The sequence below is a fragment of the Cetorhinus maximus genome, chromosome 16, assembly GCF_964194155.1.
Source record: "Cetorhinus maximus chromosome 16, sCetMax3.hap1.1, whole genome shotgun sequence".
NCBI lineage: Eukaryota > Metazoa > Chordata > Chondrichthyes > Lamniformes > Cetorhinidae > Cetorhinus > Cetorhinus maximus.
Window position 1 is genome coordinate 39,531,582 of NC_135894.1, and position 19,745 is coordinate 39,551,326.

The window sequence follows — 19,745 nt, forward strand, 5'->3', positions numbered from 1 at the left end:
AGGGACAGCCACCGGAAATCCCACAGCAGCAGGGACAGCCACAGGAAATCCCACAGCAGCAGGGACAGCCACAGGAAATCCCACAGCAGCAGGAACAGCCACAGGAAATCCCACAGCAGCAGGGACAGCCACAGCCAGCACCAAGCACAACCCACAGCAACAGTACACAGCTGAGCAGTAATGAGCTACAGCTGAGACCAATCAGGAAGCACAGCCTGGGCACGGGTGTTAATCACTTGTACATAATGTTCACTATTGCAAATAAACTCCCAAGAATGTCTCCCTGCCTATGGCCCCTTTTTCTGATGAGCAGTGTTTGTGTCACTCAGATGTGAAACCTTGGTTCCTACTCAAGATGAAGGCAGGTGCCTCAGTCCAGGGCCTCTTCCCTGTGCTTTGTGCAGCCTTCAGATCAAAGTCATGGTTTGGCCTCGATGGTGTTAGTTATTGCTGCCAGAATGTTGTGGGCAGGCGGCACAGGGCTCTAGCATCCTCTCTGTGGGCTCTCGGAACCTTTTTAAGATGGGGCTGGGCCCCATCTCTTCAGCATCTGTGACCAGTGATGCTGTGCTCCTGAAGGGCTCTGTTGCTGAAGGAGGACAAAGGATTAGGTGCATTTAAAGTTTCACAAATGCAACTGCAAGACATGACCCTGATCACAAAGTGCATGTGAGCTGCGCTAGGCCAGACAAGAGGTAGACATTCACAGAGGCAGTGCGAAGATCTATGGAGTGTCCTCACTGCATATCATCACCATCCTCCTGGAATCCAATAACTATTGGGGCCTCTGTTGCGTCTCCATGACAGGAGCCTTATCACAGAGGGTATGTGCGCAGCCATCAGCCTGACCGGAGTCAAACATTCACAGATGCAATATAAGGACCAATGGTGTCTCCTCATTGTATGTCGTCATCATCCTGCACAAATTTAGCTGCTGTGAGGGCCTCCCTAATCTGGCCAGTGCGATGACCTCATCTCCGTCATCCTCACCTTCGAGGACCTGCTCAACTTCATCCCTGTCGACATCCTCCTCATCGGAGACCACCAGCTCCTCCATCTCCACCTCAGCCAGCTCCCTTCCCCATTACAACACCTGGTTGCAAATGGTGCAACAGGTGACGACAATCCATGACACCCTCTATGGGTTATATTGCAGGGCTCCACCAGACCAGTCCGGTCCAGGCACTGGAACCTCATTTTCATTACCTCGATAGTCTGCTTCTCCAAGTTGCAAGTTGCAGCATGAGCCTCGTTATACCTTTGCTCAGCTGCACTCTTGAGGCCACCGCACGGCTGTCATCAGTCACGTCCCCTTGTTCCTGAGGAGCCATCCCTGTAGCCTCTGTGGAACCTGGATGATGTCAGGGATCAGACCTACAGAAAATGTAGGAGTCATGAACACCCCCTGGGAACCATGTGTAGACCGGCAGGATGTGTTTGTGGTGGTCCAACTGAACGTTTAGCGAATTAAAGCCCTTGCGGTTGACATAGTTGACTGCTTGTTGCGACGGAGATCTGAGCACCATGAGAGTGCAGTCGATGGCACCCTGCACCTGTGGCGGCTAATGATATCCCACAGAACTCACCTGTGGAACGCTGAATGGAGCCACTGGTGTAATAATTGAGCGCTGCTATTACTTTCACAGCCATGGGCGGTGGATGCCCTCCATGTCCTCGTGGCACCAAATCCTGCAGCAGCTGGCAGATGTGACCGACCAGTTCCCTAGACATGCGGAGTCATGGTCGACATTGGTTCTCGGTCATCTGCAGGAATGAAAGGCGGCAGCTATAGACCCTGGATCTACCTAGATGCCAACCAGCGATGTGTCTCTGTGGTCTTCAGCAGCGTGTGCGGGAGTCCCAGCCGTCCCTTCTTCCTAACGGTGCTGCTCCTCCCTTTGCACAGCCAAGCGCCTCCGTCACTCTCTTCTCCTTCGTCTCTGTCTCCGCTGTCCGTAACCCATGAGGCATACAGCTAGTTCACCAGGCTCCATAGCCCTGATGTACTTCTCCTGCAGGATGAAAGAGAGAAATGCATGGGTTAACTTGGGTGTTCCAAGAACCTCTCTTGGTTAAATCTGAAGGCCTCTTAATGCATCCCGGAGAGTGCTGGCCAACACATTGATGGCCAGCATTTAGTGCGCTGCATGGCTGCCTATGACCCCACCCATCTCCACCCCACTCCACCCGACTGATTGGCGGCAGCTTTGGCCACTGGACTGCGTACTGTGCTCTCAGCTCAGGTGCAGACATTCTCCTAACCCACACTGCAAGGCTGCACTGTTAACTTGAACCATGGGGGAGACTGATCCAAACTGGAATGGTGACATTGCAAGGGGCTGTGAGCGCCTCCACCAGTGACTGCTCCATGGCCAGCTTTTGCAAGGAGATTGTACAACATGCCCAGTTGTCCAGCTGTTCTGCAGTCCACTAAAACGCTCAGTGGTTTGCACCTTATGCCCGAGGGGTGATAAGCCTTGGAGCACTTGGTGGCAATTTCATGTCGATGTGTTACTCAAGTGGACAGATAAGCTAGAGACCCAACTCCATGCATGTCAATATGGCTGCATCTACACTGTTTCAGCTGCAATCTATATAGCTCATTTATAAAAGAGTCAACTGGTTCCCTGGGCTTTTGGGTCTCTTGTTAAATTTTGCTTGCTCCAAAATTTCATTGCTTCTTAGGTTAAAGTAGGTGTCAAAGGACTTGATGACCTTTTCAAAGTTATCGGAAAATTCATTCATTCCTTGCCTGGCATTTATGTCATCAGCTATTGGATCAACTATATAATAGTGTGTTCACAAGTTCAGCCTCTGTTTTCCTAATCAAACCTGATGCTATGATAGATCTTAAAAATCATCTTCTCTATAATGCCCAATTTTGCACCTGGTCTAGTCCTCCATCTGCTTCAATTGGTGTGGAAACGTTGATTACCATCCATGGCTGTTTTCAGCACTGGGGTGTACAGCTTTAATTTTTTCTTAAATGGTGCCATAGTCATTGTTCCTGCGCTTGGAATTTGCTGGGCTCCCATCGTGGTTACGGAGCTGTTTTAAACTTCAGCGATTCTGCAGAGAATCTTTTCAACTAATCGTTTTGGCTGGCTAGTTGCTTTCCTGAGCTTGGTAAATTGAATTGTAGTTGATTTTTTGCTCTGACTTCTCTTTAAAAATTTTTTTTCATTTGCGCACAGTTGCCACATGTTATGGCTCTGGATTCGAGCTACAGTGTTCGTCAAGCCATGCTCGTTAAAACAATCAGCCTGCCAGTGTTGAATTATTATTGTACTGAATTTAAAAGCTTATTTCCAGCCTTTCTTTAGAGTTTAAACAGAATTACCTGGAAAAACTCAGCAAGTCTGGCAGCATCGGCGGAGAAGAAATCAGTCAACGTTTCGAGCCCTCATGGCCCTTCAGCAGAACTGAAGCATAGTTTCAACAAGGGAGAAATATAAATTGGTTTAAGGTGGGTGGGGGGGAAGAGACACATTGAGGGTGTGGTGTGAGCAGATAATCAAAAGATGTCAGAGACAAAAGGGTCAAAGAGGTGTTGAAGGTGGTGGTCTTTGTCTGAGAAAAGTGCTAATTAAGAATGCAAGACAGGATATTCAAAGTACAGCTCTAGTGGGGGTGGGGTGGAAAGACTAAAGGTTTTAGTTTTAGATTTAAAAATAATGGAAATAGGTGGGGAAAGAAGAATCTATATAAATTATTGAAAAAAAAGGCGGGTGGGGGGGAAAAGAAACGGGGTGGGGATGGGGGGAGGGGGGTTTAAGATCTAAAGTTGTTGAATTCAATATTCAGCCCAGAAGGCTGTAAAGTGCCTAGTCGGAAGATGAGGTGCTGTTCCTCCAGTTTGCGTTGGGCTTCACTGGAACAATGCAGCAAGCCAAGGACAGACATGTGGGCAAGAGAACAGGGTGGAGTGTTAAAATGGCAAGCGACAGGGAGGTTTGGGTCTTTCTTGCGGACAGACCGCAGGTGTTCCGCAAAACGGTCGCCCAGTTTGCGTTTGGTCTCTCCAATGTAGAGGAGACCGCATTGGGAGCAACGAATGCAGTAGACTAAGTTAGGGGAAATGCAAGTGAAATGCTGCTTCACTTGAAAGGAGTGTTTGGGCCCTTGGACGGTGAGGAGAGAGGAAGTGAAGGGGCAGGTGTTGCATCTTCTGCGTGGGCATGGGGAGGTGCCATAAGTGGGGGTTGAGGAGTAGGGGGTGATGGAGGAGTGGACCAGGGTGTCCCGGAGGGAACGATCCCTACGGAATGCCGTCAAGGGGGGTGAAGGGAAGATGTGTTTGGTGGTGGCATCATGCTGGAGTTGGCGGAAATGGCGGAGGATGATCCTTTGAATGCGGAGGCTGGTGGGGTGATAAGTGAGGACAAGGGGGACCCTATCATGTTTCTGGGAAGGAGGAGAAGGCGTGAGGGAGGATGCGCGGGATATGGGCCGGACACGGTTGAGGGCCCTGTCAACGACCGTGGATGGAAAACCTCGGTTAAGGAAGAAGGAGGACATGTCAGAGGAGCTGTTTTTGAAGGTAGCGTCATCAGAACAGATGCGACGGAGGCGAAGGAACTGAGAGAATGGGATGGAGTCTTTACAGGAAGCGGGGTGTGAGGAGCTGTAGTCGAGGTAGCTGTGGGAGTCGGTAGGCTTGTAATGGATATTGGTGGACAGTCTATCATCAGAAATTGAGACAGAGAGGTCAAGGAAGGGAAGAGAAGTGTCAGAGATGGACCATGTGAAGATGATGGAGGGGTGGAGATTGGAAGCAAAATTAATAAATTTTTCCAGGTCCCGACGAGAGCATGAAGCAGCACCGAAGTAATCATCGATGTACCGGAGAAAGAGTTGTGGGAGGGGGCCGGAGTAGGACTGGAACAAGGAATGTTCCACATACCCCATAAAGAGACAGGCATAGCTGGGGCCCATGCGGGTACCCATAGCCACACCTTTTATTTGTATAAATAAATTTAAATAAAAGGTGTGGCTATGGGTACCCGCATGGGCCCCAGCTATGCCTGTCTCTTTATGGGGTATGTGGAACATTCCTTGTTCCAGTCCTACTCCGGCCCCCTCCCACAACTCTTTCTCCGGTACATCGATGATTACTTCGGTGCTGCTTCATGCTCTCGTCGGGACCTGGAAAAATTTATTAATTTTGCTTCCAATCTCCACCCCTCCATCATCTTCACATGGTCCATCTCTGACACTTCTCTTCCCTTCCTTGACCTCTCTGTCTCAATTTCTGATGATAGACTGTCCACCAATATCCATTACAAGCCTACCGACTCCCACAGCTACCTCGACTACAGCTCCTCACACCCCGCTTCCTGTAAAGACTCCATCCCATTCTCTCAGTTCCTTCGCCTCCGTCGCATCTGTTCTGATGACGCTACCTTCAAAAACAGCTCCTTTGACATGTCCTCCTTCTTCCTTAACCGAGGTTTTCCATCCACGGTGGTTGACAGGGCCCTCAACCGTGTCCGGCCCATATCCCGCGCATCCTCCCTCACGCCTTCTCCTCCTTCCCAGAAACATGATAGGGTCCCCCTTGTCCTCACTTATCACCCCACCAGCCTCCGCATTCAAAGGATCATCCTCCGCCATTTCCGCCAACTCCAGCATGATGCCACCACCAAACACATCTTCCCTTCACCCCCCTTGACGGCATTCCGTAGGGATCGTTCCCTCCGGGACACCCTGGTCCACTCCTCCATCACCCCCTACTCCTCAACCCCCACTTATGGCACCTCCCCATGCCCACGCAGAAGATGCAACACCTGCCCCTTCACTTCCTCTCTCCTCACCGTCCAAGGGCCCAAACACTCCTTTCAAGTGAAGCAGCATTTCACTTGCATTTCCCCTAACTTAGTCTACTGCATTCGTTGCTCCCAATGCGGTCTCCTCTACATTGGAGAGACCAAACGCAAACTGGGCGACCGTTTTGCGGAACACCTGCGGTCTGTCCGCAAGAAAGACCCAAACCTCCCTGTCGCTTGCCATTTTAACACTCCACCCTGTTCTCTTGCCCACATGTCTGTCCTTGGCTTGCTGCATTGTTCCAGTGAAGCCCAACGCAAACTGGAGGAACAGCACCTCATCTTCCGACTAGGCACTTTACAGCCTTCTGGGCTGAATATTGAATTCAACAACTTTAGATCTTAAACCCCCCTCCCCCCATCCCCACCCCATTTCTTTTCCCCCCCCACCCGCCTTTTTTTTCAATAATTTATATAGATTCTTCTTTCCCCACCTATTTCCATTATTTTTAAATCTAAAACTAAGACCTTTAGTCTTTCCACCCCACCCCCACTAGAGCTGTACTTTGAATATCCTGTCTTGCATTCTTAATTAGCACTTTTCTCAGACAAAGACCACCACCTTCAACACCTCTTTGACCCTTTTGTCTCTGACATCTTTTGATTATCTGCTCACACCACACCCTCAATGTGTCTCTTCCCCCCCGCCCACCTTAAACCAATTTATATTTCTCCCTTGTTGAAACTATGCTTCAGTTCTGCTGAAGGGCCATGAGGGCTCGAAACGTTGACTGATTTCTTCTCCGCCGATGCTGCCAGACTTGCTGAGTTTTTCCAGGTAATTCTGTTTTTATTTTGTTTTGGATTTCCAGCATCCGCAGTAGCTTTTAGCTTTTTGTTTTTTTCTTTAGAGTTTGTTTATTATCTCATGGGATTTGGGTGTCACTGGCAAGGCCAGCATTTGTTGCCCATCCCTAGTTGCCTCTTGAACTGAATGGCTTGCTGGGCCATTTCAGAGGGCATTAAGAGTCAGCCACATTGCTGTGGGTCTGGAGTCACATCTGGCTAGGTCCTTTGATTCTGCTTTCAATTGGGTCTCACAATGGACCTCTACATGCTCTGGTGGAGTCCTTTTATGCTGCACAGTGGATCTTTCTTCTGCCCTTCAGCCTCTGTGCCTGTAATGGCGATCTCCAATTGTGTATTCGAGGTCTTCAAGTTAGATGCACTTCTCTCAGGTCAGATTGCAGTTTCTTTACTTCTTCATTCTTTTGGGTTTTGGGGTCCTTCACCTGCTGCCGCTGTGTTGTAAGGTTGTATGTTGCCTCAAGAAGAAGTCTAGGAGCTTGAATGGTTGAACAGTAATTGTTTATTAATAACACATAATTTATGCCTATATACAGCTTACAGTCCTGACTTAGTCCTATCTTCATGCCGACTTCTACCAGACTCACCACTACACTCTACTACTCCCATGTGACACACTACATCATAATGTGAGCAGTACTGTTTCCCTAGTCCCACATTAATCCTTACAGTCCCGTACACCCTAATTCTACATATCCTTCCAGAACTGAAGTAGTAAGTGTAGTTATAACAAGGTTTGGCACTGCTCAATGTGTTCACTTCATACACTTGCAAGTTGTCACATGGTAATTGTAATTCCATGGATAGCTCACAACTGCCTGAAATGCTTACAAATTATGACAGCCTATACACCAGTGTAATGCTCATGAGAGAATTAATTCTATCTTCAGCAGAACTTTAATTGCTTTGCTTTTTATTTTTTGCCAGAATAACAATGTAAAATATGTGGACCTGGGTGGAGCTTATGTGGGTCCAACTCAAAACAGAATCCTGCGCCTGTCAAAGGAATTGGGCATGGAGACCTTCAAAGTGAACGAGGTTGAGCGTCTATTGTACTACAGGAAGGTAAGAAAATGTTACGGTTTGAGTTGATCCATTTTCTTGCAAATAATGCTTCTGTCCATATGAAACAGTGCATCATCAGACTTACCCATGGAGCAACACCACATGAGATCTTCCAATAGTACCACAAAACTGATTATGCAAATGAAATGCCAGATATCACAGATATTACAGATGCAAAATAAACTTAAAATACTGGCTGCTTCTGAGCTGCAAAGTTCCTGGATTAAACAACAGTTAAACTGTGTGACCATTGCTTATTTTAATTATATAAATTGGATTTTGATGCATATATCATAGCACAAGAGAGAGGGGAAGGTGGTGTCATAGTAATCCAGAGTCACAGCATAATGCTCTGGGGACCCAGGTTTCAAACCCACCATGGCAGATGGTAGAATTTGAATTCAATCAATAAAAACAACCTGGAATTAAGAGTCTAATGATGACCATGAAACCAATGTCGATTGTCACAAATACCCATCTGGTTCACTAATGCCCTTTAGGGGAGGAAATCTGCCTTCCTCATCTGGTCTGGTCTACATGTGACTCCAGATCCACAACAATGTGGTTGACTCTTAAATGCCCTCAGTTTGTATCAAACTGTTAGAAAGTCAATAAGAAATAAAACGGAATGGACCACCCAGTATCAACCTAGGCACTGGAAATGATAATGCCAATCTCAGCCCTGTTGACCTTGCTAAGTCCCCCTTACTGACATCTGGGGGCTTGTGCCAAAATTTGGAGAGCTGTCCCACAGACTAGTCAAGAAACAGCCTGACATAGTCATACTCACAGAATCATACCTTTCAGATAATGTCCCAGACACCACCATCACCATCCCTGGGTATTTCCTGTCCCACTGGCAAGACAGGCCCAGCAGAGGTGGCAGCATAGTGGTTTACAGTTGTGAGGGAGTTGCCCTGGGAGTCCTCAACATCAATTCTGGACCCCATGAAGCCTCATGGCATCAGGTCAAACATGGGCAAGGAAACTTGCTGATTACCACATACCACCCCCCTCGGCTGATGAATCAGTACCCCTCCATGTTGAACACTGCTTGGAGGAAGCACTGAGGGTGGCAAGGGCACAGAACATTGGTGGGGGACTTCAATGTCCATCACCAAGAGACCGAGCTGGACAAGCCCTAAAGGACATAGCTTTTAGACTGGTTCTGCGGCAGATGGTGAGAGATTAAGCAGAAAGAAAAACCTACTTGACCTCATCCTCACCAACCTGCATGCCACAGATGCATCTGTCCATTACAGTATTGGTAGGGCTGACCACCGCACAGTCCTTGTGGAAACGGAGCCTGTCTTCATATTGAGGATACCCTCCATCGTGTTGTGTGGCATTATCACCATGCTAAATGGGATAGATTTCAAATAGGTCTAGCAGTTCAAAACTAGGCATTAATAAGGCGCTGTGGGCCATCAGCAGCAATGGAATAGTTCTCAACCACAATCTGTAACCACATGGCCCAGCATATCCCCCACTCTACCGTTACCATCAAGCCAGTGGATCAACCCTGGATTAATGAAGAATGCAGGAGGGCATGCAAGGAACAGCACCAGCCATACCTAAAAATGAGGTGTCAACCTGGTGAATCTACAGCACAGGATTACTTGCGTGCCAAATAGCTGAAGCAGCTAGTGATAGACAGACCTAGGCTATTGCACAACCAACGGATCAGATCTAAGCTCTGCAGTTCTGCCACATCCAGTCGTGAATGGTGGAGGACAATTAAACAACTCATGAGAGGAGGAGGCTCCACAAATATTCCCATCCTCAATGATGGCAGAACGCAGCACATCAATGCAAAAGAGAAGGTCGAAGTATTTGCAATAATATTCACCCAGAAGTGCTGAGTGGATGATCCATCTCTGCATCCTCTGGAGATCCCCAGCATCACTGATGCCGGTCTTCAGCCAATTCATTTCACCTCCTGTGATATCAAGAAACGGCTGAAGGCACTGGATAGTGCAAAGGCTACGGCCCCTGACAATATCCTGGCAATAGGACCGAAGACATGTGCTCCAGAACTTGCTGCACCCCTAGCCAAGCTGTTTGAGTACAGCTTCAACACTGGCTTCTACCCGGCTATGTGGAAAATTGCCCAGGTGTTTCTTCTACACTAAAATCAGGACAAATCCAACCCAGTCAATTACCACTTCATCAGTCTACTCTCGATCATCAGTAAAGTAATGGAAGGGGTCGTCAACAGTGCTATCAAGTAGCACTTGCTTAGCAATAACCTGCTCACTGTCGCTCTGTTTGGGTTCCGCTAGGATCACTCAGCTCCTGACCTCATTACAGCCTTGGTTCAAATATGGGCATAAGAGCTGTACTCCTGAGGTGAGGTGGCTGCCCTTGACGTCAAGGCAGCATTTGATCGAAGTGGCACCAAGGAGCCCTAGCAAAACTGGAGTCAATGGGGTGGGAATCAGGAGGAAAACTGTCTGCTGGTTGTAGTCATACCTAGTACAAAAGAAGATGGTTATGGTTGTTGTAGGTCAATCATCTCAGTTCGAGGACATCACAGGAGTTCTTCAGGGTGGTGTCCTAGGCCCAATCATCTTCAGCTGCTTCATCAATGGTCTTCCTTCCATCATAAGGTCAGAAGTGGGGATGTTTGCTGATGATTGCACAATGTTCAGCACCATTCACGACTCCTCAGATACTGAGCAGTCCTTGTCCAAATGCAACAAGACTGGACAATATCCAGGTTTGGGCTGACAAGTGGCAAGTAACATTCACGCCACACAAGTGCCAGGCAATGACCATTGCTGAATACTCCGTTATCAACATACCATTGACCAGAAACTGAATTGGACCAGCTATATAAATACTGTGGCTACAAGGGCAGGTCAGAGACTACAAATCCTGTGGCAATTAACTCACCTCCTGACTCCCCAAAGCCATCATCTATAAGGCACAAGTCAGGAGTGTGACAAAGACTCTCCACTTGCCTGGGTGAGTGCAACATCCAAGTAGCTTGGCACTATCCAGGACAAAGCAGCCCGCTTGATGGCACCCCATCCACAAACACTCACTCTCTCCTCCACCGATGCCCAGTGGCAGCAGTGTGTACCATCTATAAGATGCACTGCAAGAACTCACCAAGGCTCCTTAGTACCTTCCAGATCCATGACTGCTACCATGTAGAAGGACAAGAGCAGACACATGGGAACACTGCCACCTGGAAGTTCCCCTCCAAGTCACTCTCCATCCAGGCTTGGAAATATATTGCTGTTCCTTCACAGTTGCTCGGTCAAAATTTTGGAACTCCCTCCCTAACAGCACTGCGAGTGTACCTATGTCACATGGACGCTGTTCACCACCACCTTCTGAAGGGCAACTAGGGATTGGCAATAAATGCTGGTCTAGCCAGCGATGCCTACATCCCATGAATGAGTAAAAAAAACAAAAATATGGTACACTGCTACCATCTCATAAGGACATATTATCCAAATTACCCTGAGCTATACAATGGGACATCATAGTCAGATGGTTAATTAAAGTAGAATGAATGCGCTCCTTGGAGACAGCATGCCTGGGTTTTGAAAGGTCTTGCCTTGTTTCATGGTTATTTTTAATATGCAGTGTTCACTCTTATCCATTTTGGGTCTGAAGGTTGCACCTGCGATCTTGATATATTTATTGAAACAGTATATTTTTAAAATTTTCTTTCTAGTTTTTAACAAAGAATTCCATGAACCAGTTTATAATTGAGTTTAAAGTACTCGTGGATTCAGCCATCCTAGACTGGCTAGGAAAATCTGACCAGTTATTAATATTTAATAGAACTTAAGTAACTGATGATCATAGCACAAGATCCATTCTTACCTACTCAAATGCACCAGCCTATTTGCAAAAATGGAAGGATATACTTGTAAATAAGTGCAGTATATTTAGGCATAGTAATTGCTTTCTATTTTTTGAGTGGTGCTTTTTGTCGTGCAATTTTTTATTGCTGCAGAGACAATTAGACCTGTTAAACACAGTGATAAATAACACACTGAAATATGAAACAAGCTGGATCAAATTCCAAATATTCACACTGAACTCAGGACAGTAATGTAAGTAGTCCTATGTCAGAGTTCAGCAGAAGATTCCTCCCACCACCATAGCCAATGGAGTTCAAATGGAGACTCAACATGAAGTGGAGCAGTTTAATTTTAATTGCTCTTGCACTCCTTTCCTATTGATCAGAGAGTTAAAATTAGTGAAAAGCAGCTAGTTTGCTAAAGCACTTCTGTATCCTCGGGTGTTAGTTTCTGAGCAACACAGGAATGTGCAGGCCTGAAAAGGACCATTTAATTCCACCCAGAGTTCAAAAGTAGAATACACAGTTTCACCTGTACACCTGTAGTCTCTCACTTAATTTCCTTGCTGAACACCTGTTCAGTTTCTTTTTACTATAACTGATGTTATCAGCCTCAATTGCCTCCCTGGGCTATACATTCCAAATATTCAGCAAATGCTGTCTGAAATAGTGGGGTTGATCACAGATGCATTCTAATAAAGGGTGTGTGGGTTAATGTTGAAATTGTGCTGCAATAGAGTTCATGCTTTAAGTTGATAATTAAGTGTAGCTGTCCCCAATTGGGGAAGTGTTCGGGCTTCATTACAGGGGTATGAAAAGGTTTTCACACCGGATGTGATGGGGAATTGGAGGAATTTGTGTCTCTAATCTGTAAGTGTGGAAATAATTCCGTTTTAAGATACAGACTGGTTTCAGACTCATTCTTTCCTTATTGTACTGATATTGGATTTATCATTGTAGTGGAGGATGGATAGTAAGCTCTGGTGATTGGTTGTTGAATAAGAAGTTTTGTCTATGTCCTCTAAGGGGAAAAAAAAGAAGAAAACCACTTTTAAATCTGTTGGTTTAATAATATGCAAATGATAAGTGATGCACTCCAAATCCCACTCCAGGGATTTGAGCACATAATTTAGGCTGACAATCCATTATAGTACCGAGGGAGTATTACATTGTTGGGCCAGAAGCCATCTTTTGGATGAGATGTTAAACCAAGGCCCTGTCTGTCTCTGAGACTGGGAGCATGCTGCATTATTTCAGATGAGATGTTAAATCAAGGTTCCATCTGTCTGGTTAATGATTCCATAGCACTATTTTTGAAAAACAACAGGTGGGAGTCCTCCTGCTATCCTGACATTTTTATCATTTGCTGCTTGCAGGGCTGTTCTATGTATAAATTATGTTTCTTACCCAGAAATCATGCTTTTAAAAGTGACCGATGTGGACCGTAACACGTGATAATTTTTAACGCTGCTGGCCATTTTAGGACCAGTAATATACATAGGGCTGACTTGATAATTGCATGAATTCACATTGAATTTGGCTTGGGGCATTTGCCTCTATTCATTCTGCCTGTACCTAGGCTTGTTGTTGACTGTCATTTATAAAGGATGTATTTGTGGTTTGGTGTGCTTCTGCTTGAAGATATTTTAGCTTGCTGCTACATTTAGGAAAAGGCAGAGCACACATCTATGCTGGATGAGATTTAGGGGCTAATAATAACGTCTGAATATCTCACAGAATCACAGTGCAGAAGAGGCCCTTCGGCCCATCGAGTCTACAAGGACACGTGAGAAACACCTGACCTACCTACCTACCTAATCCCATTTACCAGCATAGCCCATAGCCTTGAATGTTATGCCATGTCAAGTGCTCATCCAGGTACTTTTTAAAGGATGTGAGGCAACCTGCCTCCACCACCCTCCCAGGCAGTGCATTCCAGACTGTCACCACCCTCTGGGTAAAAAAAGTTTTTCCTCACATCCCCCCTAAACCTCCTGCCCCTCACCTTGAACTTATGCCCCCTTGTGACTGACCCTTCAACTAAGGGGAACAGCTGCTCCCTATCCACCCTGTCCATGCCCCTCATAATCTTGCACACCTCAATCAGGTTTCTCTGCTCCAACGAAAACAACCCAAGTCTATCCAACCTCTCTTCATAACTTAAATGTTTCATCCCAGGCAACATCCTGGTGAAGCACCTCTGCACCCCCTCCAGTGCAATCACATCCTTCCTATAATGTGGCAACTAGAACTGCACACAGTACTCCAGCTGTGGCCTCACTAAGGTTCTGTACAACTCCAACATGACCTCCTTACTTTTGTAATCTATGCCTCGATTGATAAAGGCAAGTGTCCCATATGCCTTTTTCACCACACAACTAACATGCCCCTCCGCCTTCAGAGATCTATGGACACAAACGCCAAGGGCCCTTTGTTCCTCAGAACTTCCCAGTGCCATTGTTCATTGAATACTTCCTTGTTAAATTACTCCTTCCAAGGTGTATCACCTCACACTTTTCAGGGTTAAATTCTATCTGCCACTTATCTGCCCATTTGACCATCTTCCTGTAGCCCAAGACACTCAACCTCACTGTTAACCACCCGGCCAATCTTTGTGTCATCTGCAAACTTACTAATGCTACCCCCCATATAGTCATCTATGTCGTTTATATAAATGATGAATAATAGGGGACCCAGCACAGATCCCTGTGGTATGCCACTGGACACTGGCTTCCAGTCACTAAAGCATCCTTCTGTCATCACCGTCTGCCTCCTACAACTAAGCCAATTTTGAATCCACCTTATCTAATTACTCTGTATCCCATGTGCCTTTGCCTTCTTTATAAGTCTCCCATGTGGGACTTTGTCAAAGGCTTTGCTAAAATCCATATAAACTACATCAACTGCACTACCCTCATCTACGCACCTGGTCACCTCTTCAAAAAATTCAGTCAAATTTGTTAGGCATGACCTCCCTCTGACAAAGCCATGCTGACTATCCCTGATCAAACCCTGCCTCTCCAAATGGAGATAGATACTCTTGTTGTGGTCACTTTGAAAACGGACCATAGGAGTCTCAGATACAGGTCACGGTCGTTTATTCGAGCAATTGCAAGGGGAGCATCATCTCAGTACAGCTTGAGACAGTACTCCGCTAAACTACATGTGTTCAACATATTTATACATTATTGGTCACGTACAAGAACAGTTTCCAGATTCCGATCTCGTCAACATATAGGTTTACATTACAAGACATCTCTGGTAACAAGTACATCCCTATTTGTTTTCACCCAGGCAGAGACCTTACCATCTGTTCTTCCCCTATCTGTTGAAGAGCATACTTAATCTTAGTTGTTATTGCCATCCTCTGACTACAGTCCGTCTCAAAGGTCTTTCTGTTGTTTGCAGGCCCTTAAGGCTGTGCAAGGTTCATCTGGTAACCTTTAACTGCCTATGTGCTTGGAGATTTTAAGTAATTCATTCCATTTCAATAAGCTCTTGCTGTACCCCTATATTCCCCCTAATAATTACTGTATTCCTTTATTTCCCCGTAACACTCTCCTCCAGAAATTTCTCCAATAGTTTCCCTACCACTGACGTGAGACTCACTGGCCTGTAGTTCCCTGGCTTATCTCTACAACCCTTCTTAAATAGCAGAACCACATTAGCTGTTCTCCAGTCCTCTGACACCTCCCCCGTGGCCAGAGAGGAATTAAATTCGGGTCAGAGCCCCTGCGATCTCCTCCCTTGCCTCCATCAGCAGTCTGGGACACAAATCATCCGGACCTGGAGATTTGTCCTTTTTTAAGCCTGCCAACACCTCCAATACCTTGTCACTCCCTATATCAAGTTGCTTAAGAACCTTGCAGTATCTCTCCCTGAGTTCGATACCTTCATCCTCATTCTCTTGGGTGAAGATGGACATGAATTCAATACTCTAGTGATGTCCTCTGGCTCCACCCATAGATTGCCCACTTGGTCCCTTATGGGCCCTACTCTTTCCCTGTTTATCCTCTTCCCATTGATATACTTATAGAATATCTTGGGATTTTCCCTACTTTTACCAGCCAGAGCTTTCTCATATCCCCTCTTTGCTCTCCTAACTGCTTTCTTAAGCTTCACCCTGCACTGTCTGTACTCCACTAATGTCTGTGCTGAGTTGCTTCCCTTGTACCTGCTAAAAGCCTCTCTTTTCCTTCTCATCGTAATCTGAATATCTCTGGTCATCCATAGTTCTCTGGGCTTGTTACTCCTTCCTGTCACCCTAGAGGGAACATGTTGAGCCTGTACCCTCCCTATTTCCTTTTTGAACATCCCCCACTGTTCCTTTGTAGATTTTCCCACAAGTAACTGTTCCCAGTCTACCTTGGCCAGATCCTGCCTTATTTTACTAAAATCCACTCTCCCCCAATCCAAAACATTTTTTGCAACTTGTCTATTTCTTTGTCCATAGCAAACTTAAACTGTACCATGTTGTGGTCGCTATCACTAAAATGCTTGCCCACCACCACCTCAGCCACCTGTTCGGCTTCATTCCCCAGAATTAGGTCCAGCAATGCACCATCCCTTGTTGGACCCTCTACATACTGACCTAAAATGTTCTCCTGTACACATTTCAAGAAATCCACTCCATCCAAGCCCTTAACACTATGTCTATCCCAATTAATGTTGGGAAAGTTGAAATCACCTAATAGAATTACCCTATTGTTATTGTTTTTACACACCTCCACAAATTGTGCACTTATTTGCTCCTCAATTTCCCGCTGACTATCTGGGGGTCTATAATAAACACCTTATATTGTGGCTGCTCCTTTTTTATTCCTAAGATCTACCCACAAAGCTTCATTCGATGCCCCCTCCAAGATATCATGTCTCTTTACTGCAGTAACTGACTCCTTAACTAATAATGCAACGCCTCCTCCTCTTTTACCCCCTCCCCTGTCTCGCCTGAAGATTCTATATCCTGGAACGTTGAGCTGCCAATCCTGCCCTTCCCTCAACCACATCTCAGTGATGGCTACTAAATCACAATTCCACATGTCAATCCTCACCCTTAACTCATCCGTTTTACCTGTAATACTCCTGGCATTAAAGTAGAGGCCATCCAGCCTTGCCTTACTCCCTTGAAGCTTATTGCAGCTGTACTCCCTCTGACTTGATTGTTTTACTGTATTATGATGTGTCCCTATTCTGCTAACATTCTGTGTCCCCTCCCCCTGCCGAATTAGTTTAAACTCCTCCCAACAGCACTATCAAACCCGCCCGTAAAGATGTTAGTCCCGCTCTGGTTCAGATGTAGACCGTCCCGCTTGTACAGGTGCCACCTTCCCCAGAAACGGTCCCAGTGATCCAGGAATCTAAAACCCTCCCTCCTACACCAACTCTTAAGCCACGTACTCATATGTGCTATTCTCCTATTTCTGAGCTTGTTAGCACGTGGCACTGGAAGTAATCCAGAGATTACAACCCGAGAGGTCTTGCTTTTTAGTCGACAGCCTAGCTCCCTGAATTCTTGATGCAAGACCTCATCCCTCTTTCTACCATGTCATTGGTACCAACATGTACCATGACCTCTGCCTTATCACCCTCCCCCTTCATAATGCCCTGCAGCCGTTCAGTAACATCCCGGAACCTGGCACCAGGGAGGCAACATACCATGTTGTGTGAGTGCTCCTCTTGTACAAGCCTGCTATGCTAAATAACCTTGCAATATAAAGCCAAGTGATATTATTTAAGTTAATATTTGGCGCACAATATATTGAGAGCACCACAGGGTCTAGGATAGACTATTTGCCATGAGCAGCTTTTAATGCTGGCCTGCTATGGAGAAGAAATTGCTGCAATTGGGCAAGGAGAGAAGAACTACCTCACTTACTGACATAGCTTTTGAAACTCATGCTGCAGGCCACCCTGATGAGATAGGTGAGGGTGAACCTGCAATAAAGAGCATTGTGAAAGCAGCATGGGTGGTACGAGTGAATGTTATTTTACCTGTGCAGTGAACCTGAGAGCAACTGAGGAAGAAATCTGATGGTTGAAAAGTTGTCAATGTCATTGCACTGATATCTGGATTGTTTTTTTTTACAATGTTGGCTTACAAAATCTCCTGAAATATTTTACTGTGATCCATGCAGAATGAAATTGCACTGTTTTACTGACTGATTTGCTGGATTATTGCTCAGTCTATAATAGAGGCTTATAATGTGCATTTACTCCAGGGTTCCAAGTCTTGTCTGAATGCAGTATTGAGGAGGTACTGCATTGCCATAGGTACCATAGATAAATAATGATGAGGGAACTGAATTAATGGAAGGTTGCAATGTGCAAAATGACTGTTCTGTACAGCAAAACTGGCAGTGATTGCTTATCAAAGTGGTTCATTGTTTGTGAAGGAAAGCTGCCATCCTTGCCATGATAAATCCAGTCCCACCAACGTGGTTGACTCTACTGCTCTCTGAAATGGACCAGTAGGCGAGTCAACTGTATCAAACTGCTCCAATAAGGAAGATTAACCTAAGCACTTTTTGGACATGGCCATAAGATCATTAGAAATAGAAGCAGGAGTAGGGCCATTCAGCCCATAAAATCTGATCTGCTATTTGACAAGGTCGTGGATGATCAGATTGTGGCCTTAACTCATTTTCCCGCCTGAGCCCAAAACCCTGAACTCTCTTGCTGATCAAAAACATGTCTAACCCTGCCTTGAATATATTCAATGACCCAGCCTCCGCTGCTCTGTGAAAGAGAATTTCAAAGACTAATGTCCTTCTGAGAGAAGAAATTCCTCCTCATTCCCCCATCTTAAATGGGAAACTCCTTATTTTTGAAACTATGTGCCCTCATTCTAGATTTCCCTTATGAAAGGAAACCATCCCCTAGCATGTACCCTGATAAGCTTCCTCAAAATCTTTTATGTTTCAATAAGATTACCTCATAAACTCCAATGAGTATGGGCCTAACCTGCTCAACCTTTCCTCCATAAGGTAACCCCTTCATCCCAGGAATCAGTCTAGTGAACCTTCTCTGAACTACTTCTAATGCAATTGTATTCCTCCTTTAATAAGGAGACCAAAACTCTTTATGGAGTATGCTGTACTTCAGGTGCAATCTCACCAATGCCCTGTACAATTGTAGCAAGACTTCCCTACTTTTATATTCCATTCCTCTAAGCAATAAATGCCAATGTTCCATTTTCTTCCGAATTACGTGCTGTACCTGCATGCTGACTTTGATTCATGTACAAAGACACCCAGATCTGTTTGTACTGCAGCATTCTGCAGTCTTTCTCCATTTAAATAATAATCTGCTTTTTTACCTGCCAAAATAGACAACCTCACGTTTTCCTACATTATACTCCATCTGCCAATTTTTTGCCCACTCACTTAACCTATTATCTCTTTGTAGACTCTTTGTACCCTCCTCACAACTTGGGATATAGCTGACTTGATCCTGCAAAATCCTCCTCCCTAACATCTGAGGACTGATCCCAAATTGGGAAAGCCGTTCCACAGACTAGTCAAAAAATAGCCTGATATACTCATACCCACAGAATACTACCTTACAGACAATGTCCCATTGAACATCTACCAGAAGTAGGCCAATGTCCTCTAAGCTGCGTGGTCATGTGGCTGTATAGAACCCTAAAGTCCCTGCGAGGGCCGCACTAGTTGGCCCCCTAAATTGTTATGCATGCGTAGCCATTCTGGAGTCACAAAGGTGCTTATGGTTGTTGGAGGCCAGTCATTTCAGTTCCAGGGATTTGCTGCAGGAGTTTTTCAGGGTAGTGTCCTAGGCCCAGCTATCTTCATCTGCTTCATCAATGACCTTCCTTCCATTATAAGGTCAGAAGTAGGGAAGTTTGCTGATTGCACAGTGCTCAGCACCATTCACAATTCTTCAGATAATAAAGCATTCAGGCCGACACAAGACCTGAACAACATCCAGGCTTGGGCTGATAAATCTAAAATAACAGTTGCACCACACAAATACCAGGCAATGGCCATCTTCAATAAACAAGAGAAAGCTTGCATGGATATGGTGCCTTTCACAAGTTCCGATGTCAGTGCCTTGCTTCTAGTGAAGTACTTTTGAAGTACACTGTTGTAATGTAGATACAAATCTAACCACCTAGTCTGAAGAGGAGACACTATCCCTCCGATTACAATCAGTGACATCACCATAGCTTAATTCCCCCACCATCAACATCCTGGGAGTTACCATGGAGTCGC

General features: G+C 45.7%; 1 protein-coding gene across 1 annotated transcript in view; it reads left to right on the top strand.

Annotated features, from left to right (window-relative positions):
- mao (monoamine oxidase) overlaps positions 1-19,745 on the top strand; it is a 210,105-nt gene that overhangs the window by 90,549 nt on the left and 99,811 nt on the right. Inside the window, exon 3 of the mRNA XM_078559723.1 lies at positions 7,560-7,697. Coding sequence (XP_078415849.1) covers positions 7,560-7,697 — 138 coding nt within the window. The remainder of the gene's footprint in view (positions 1-7,559; positions 7,698-19,745) is intronic.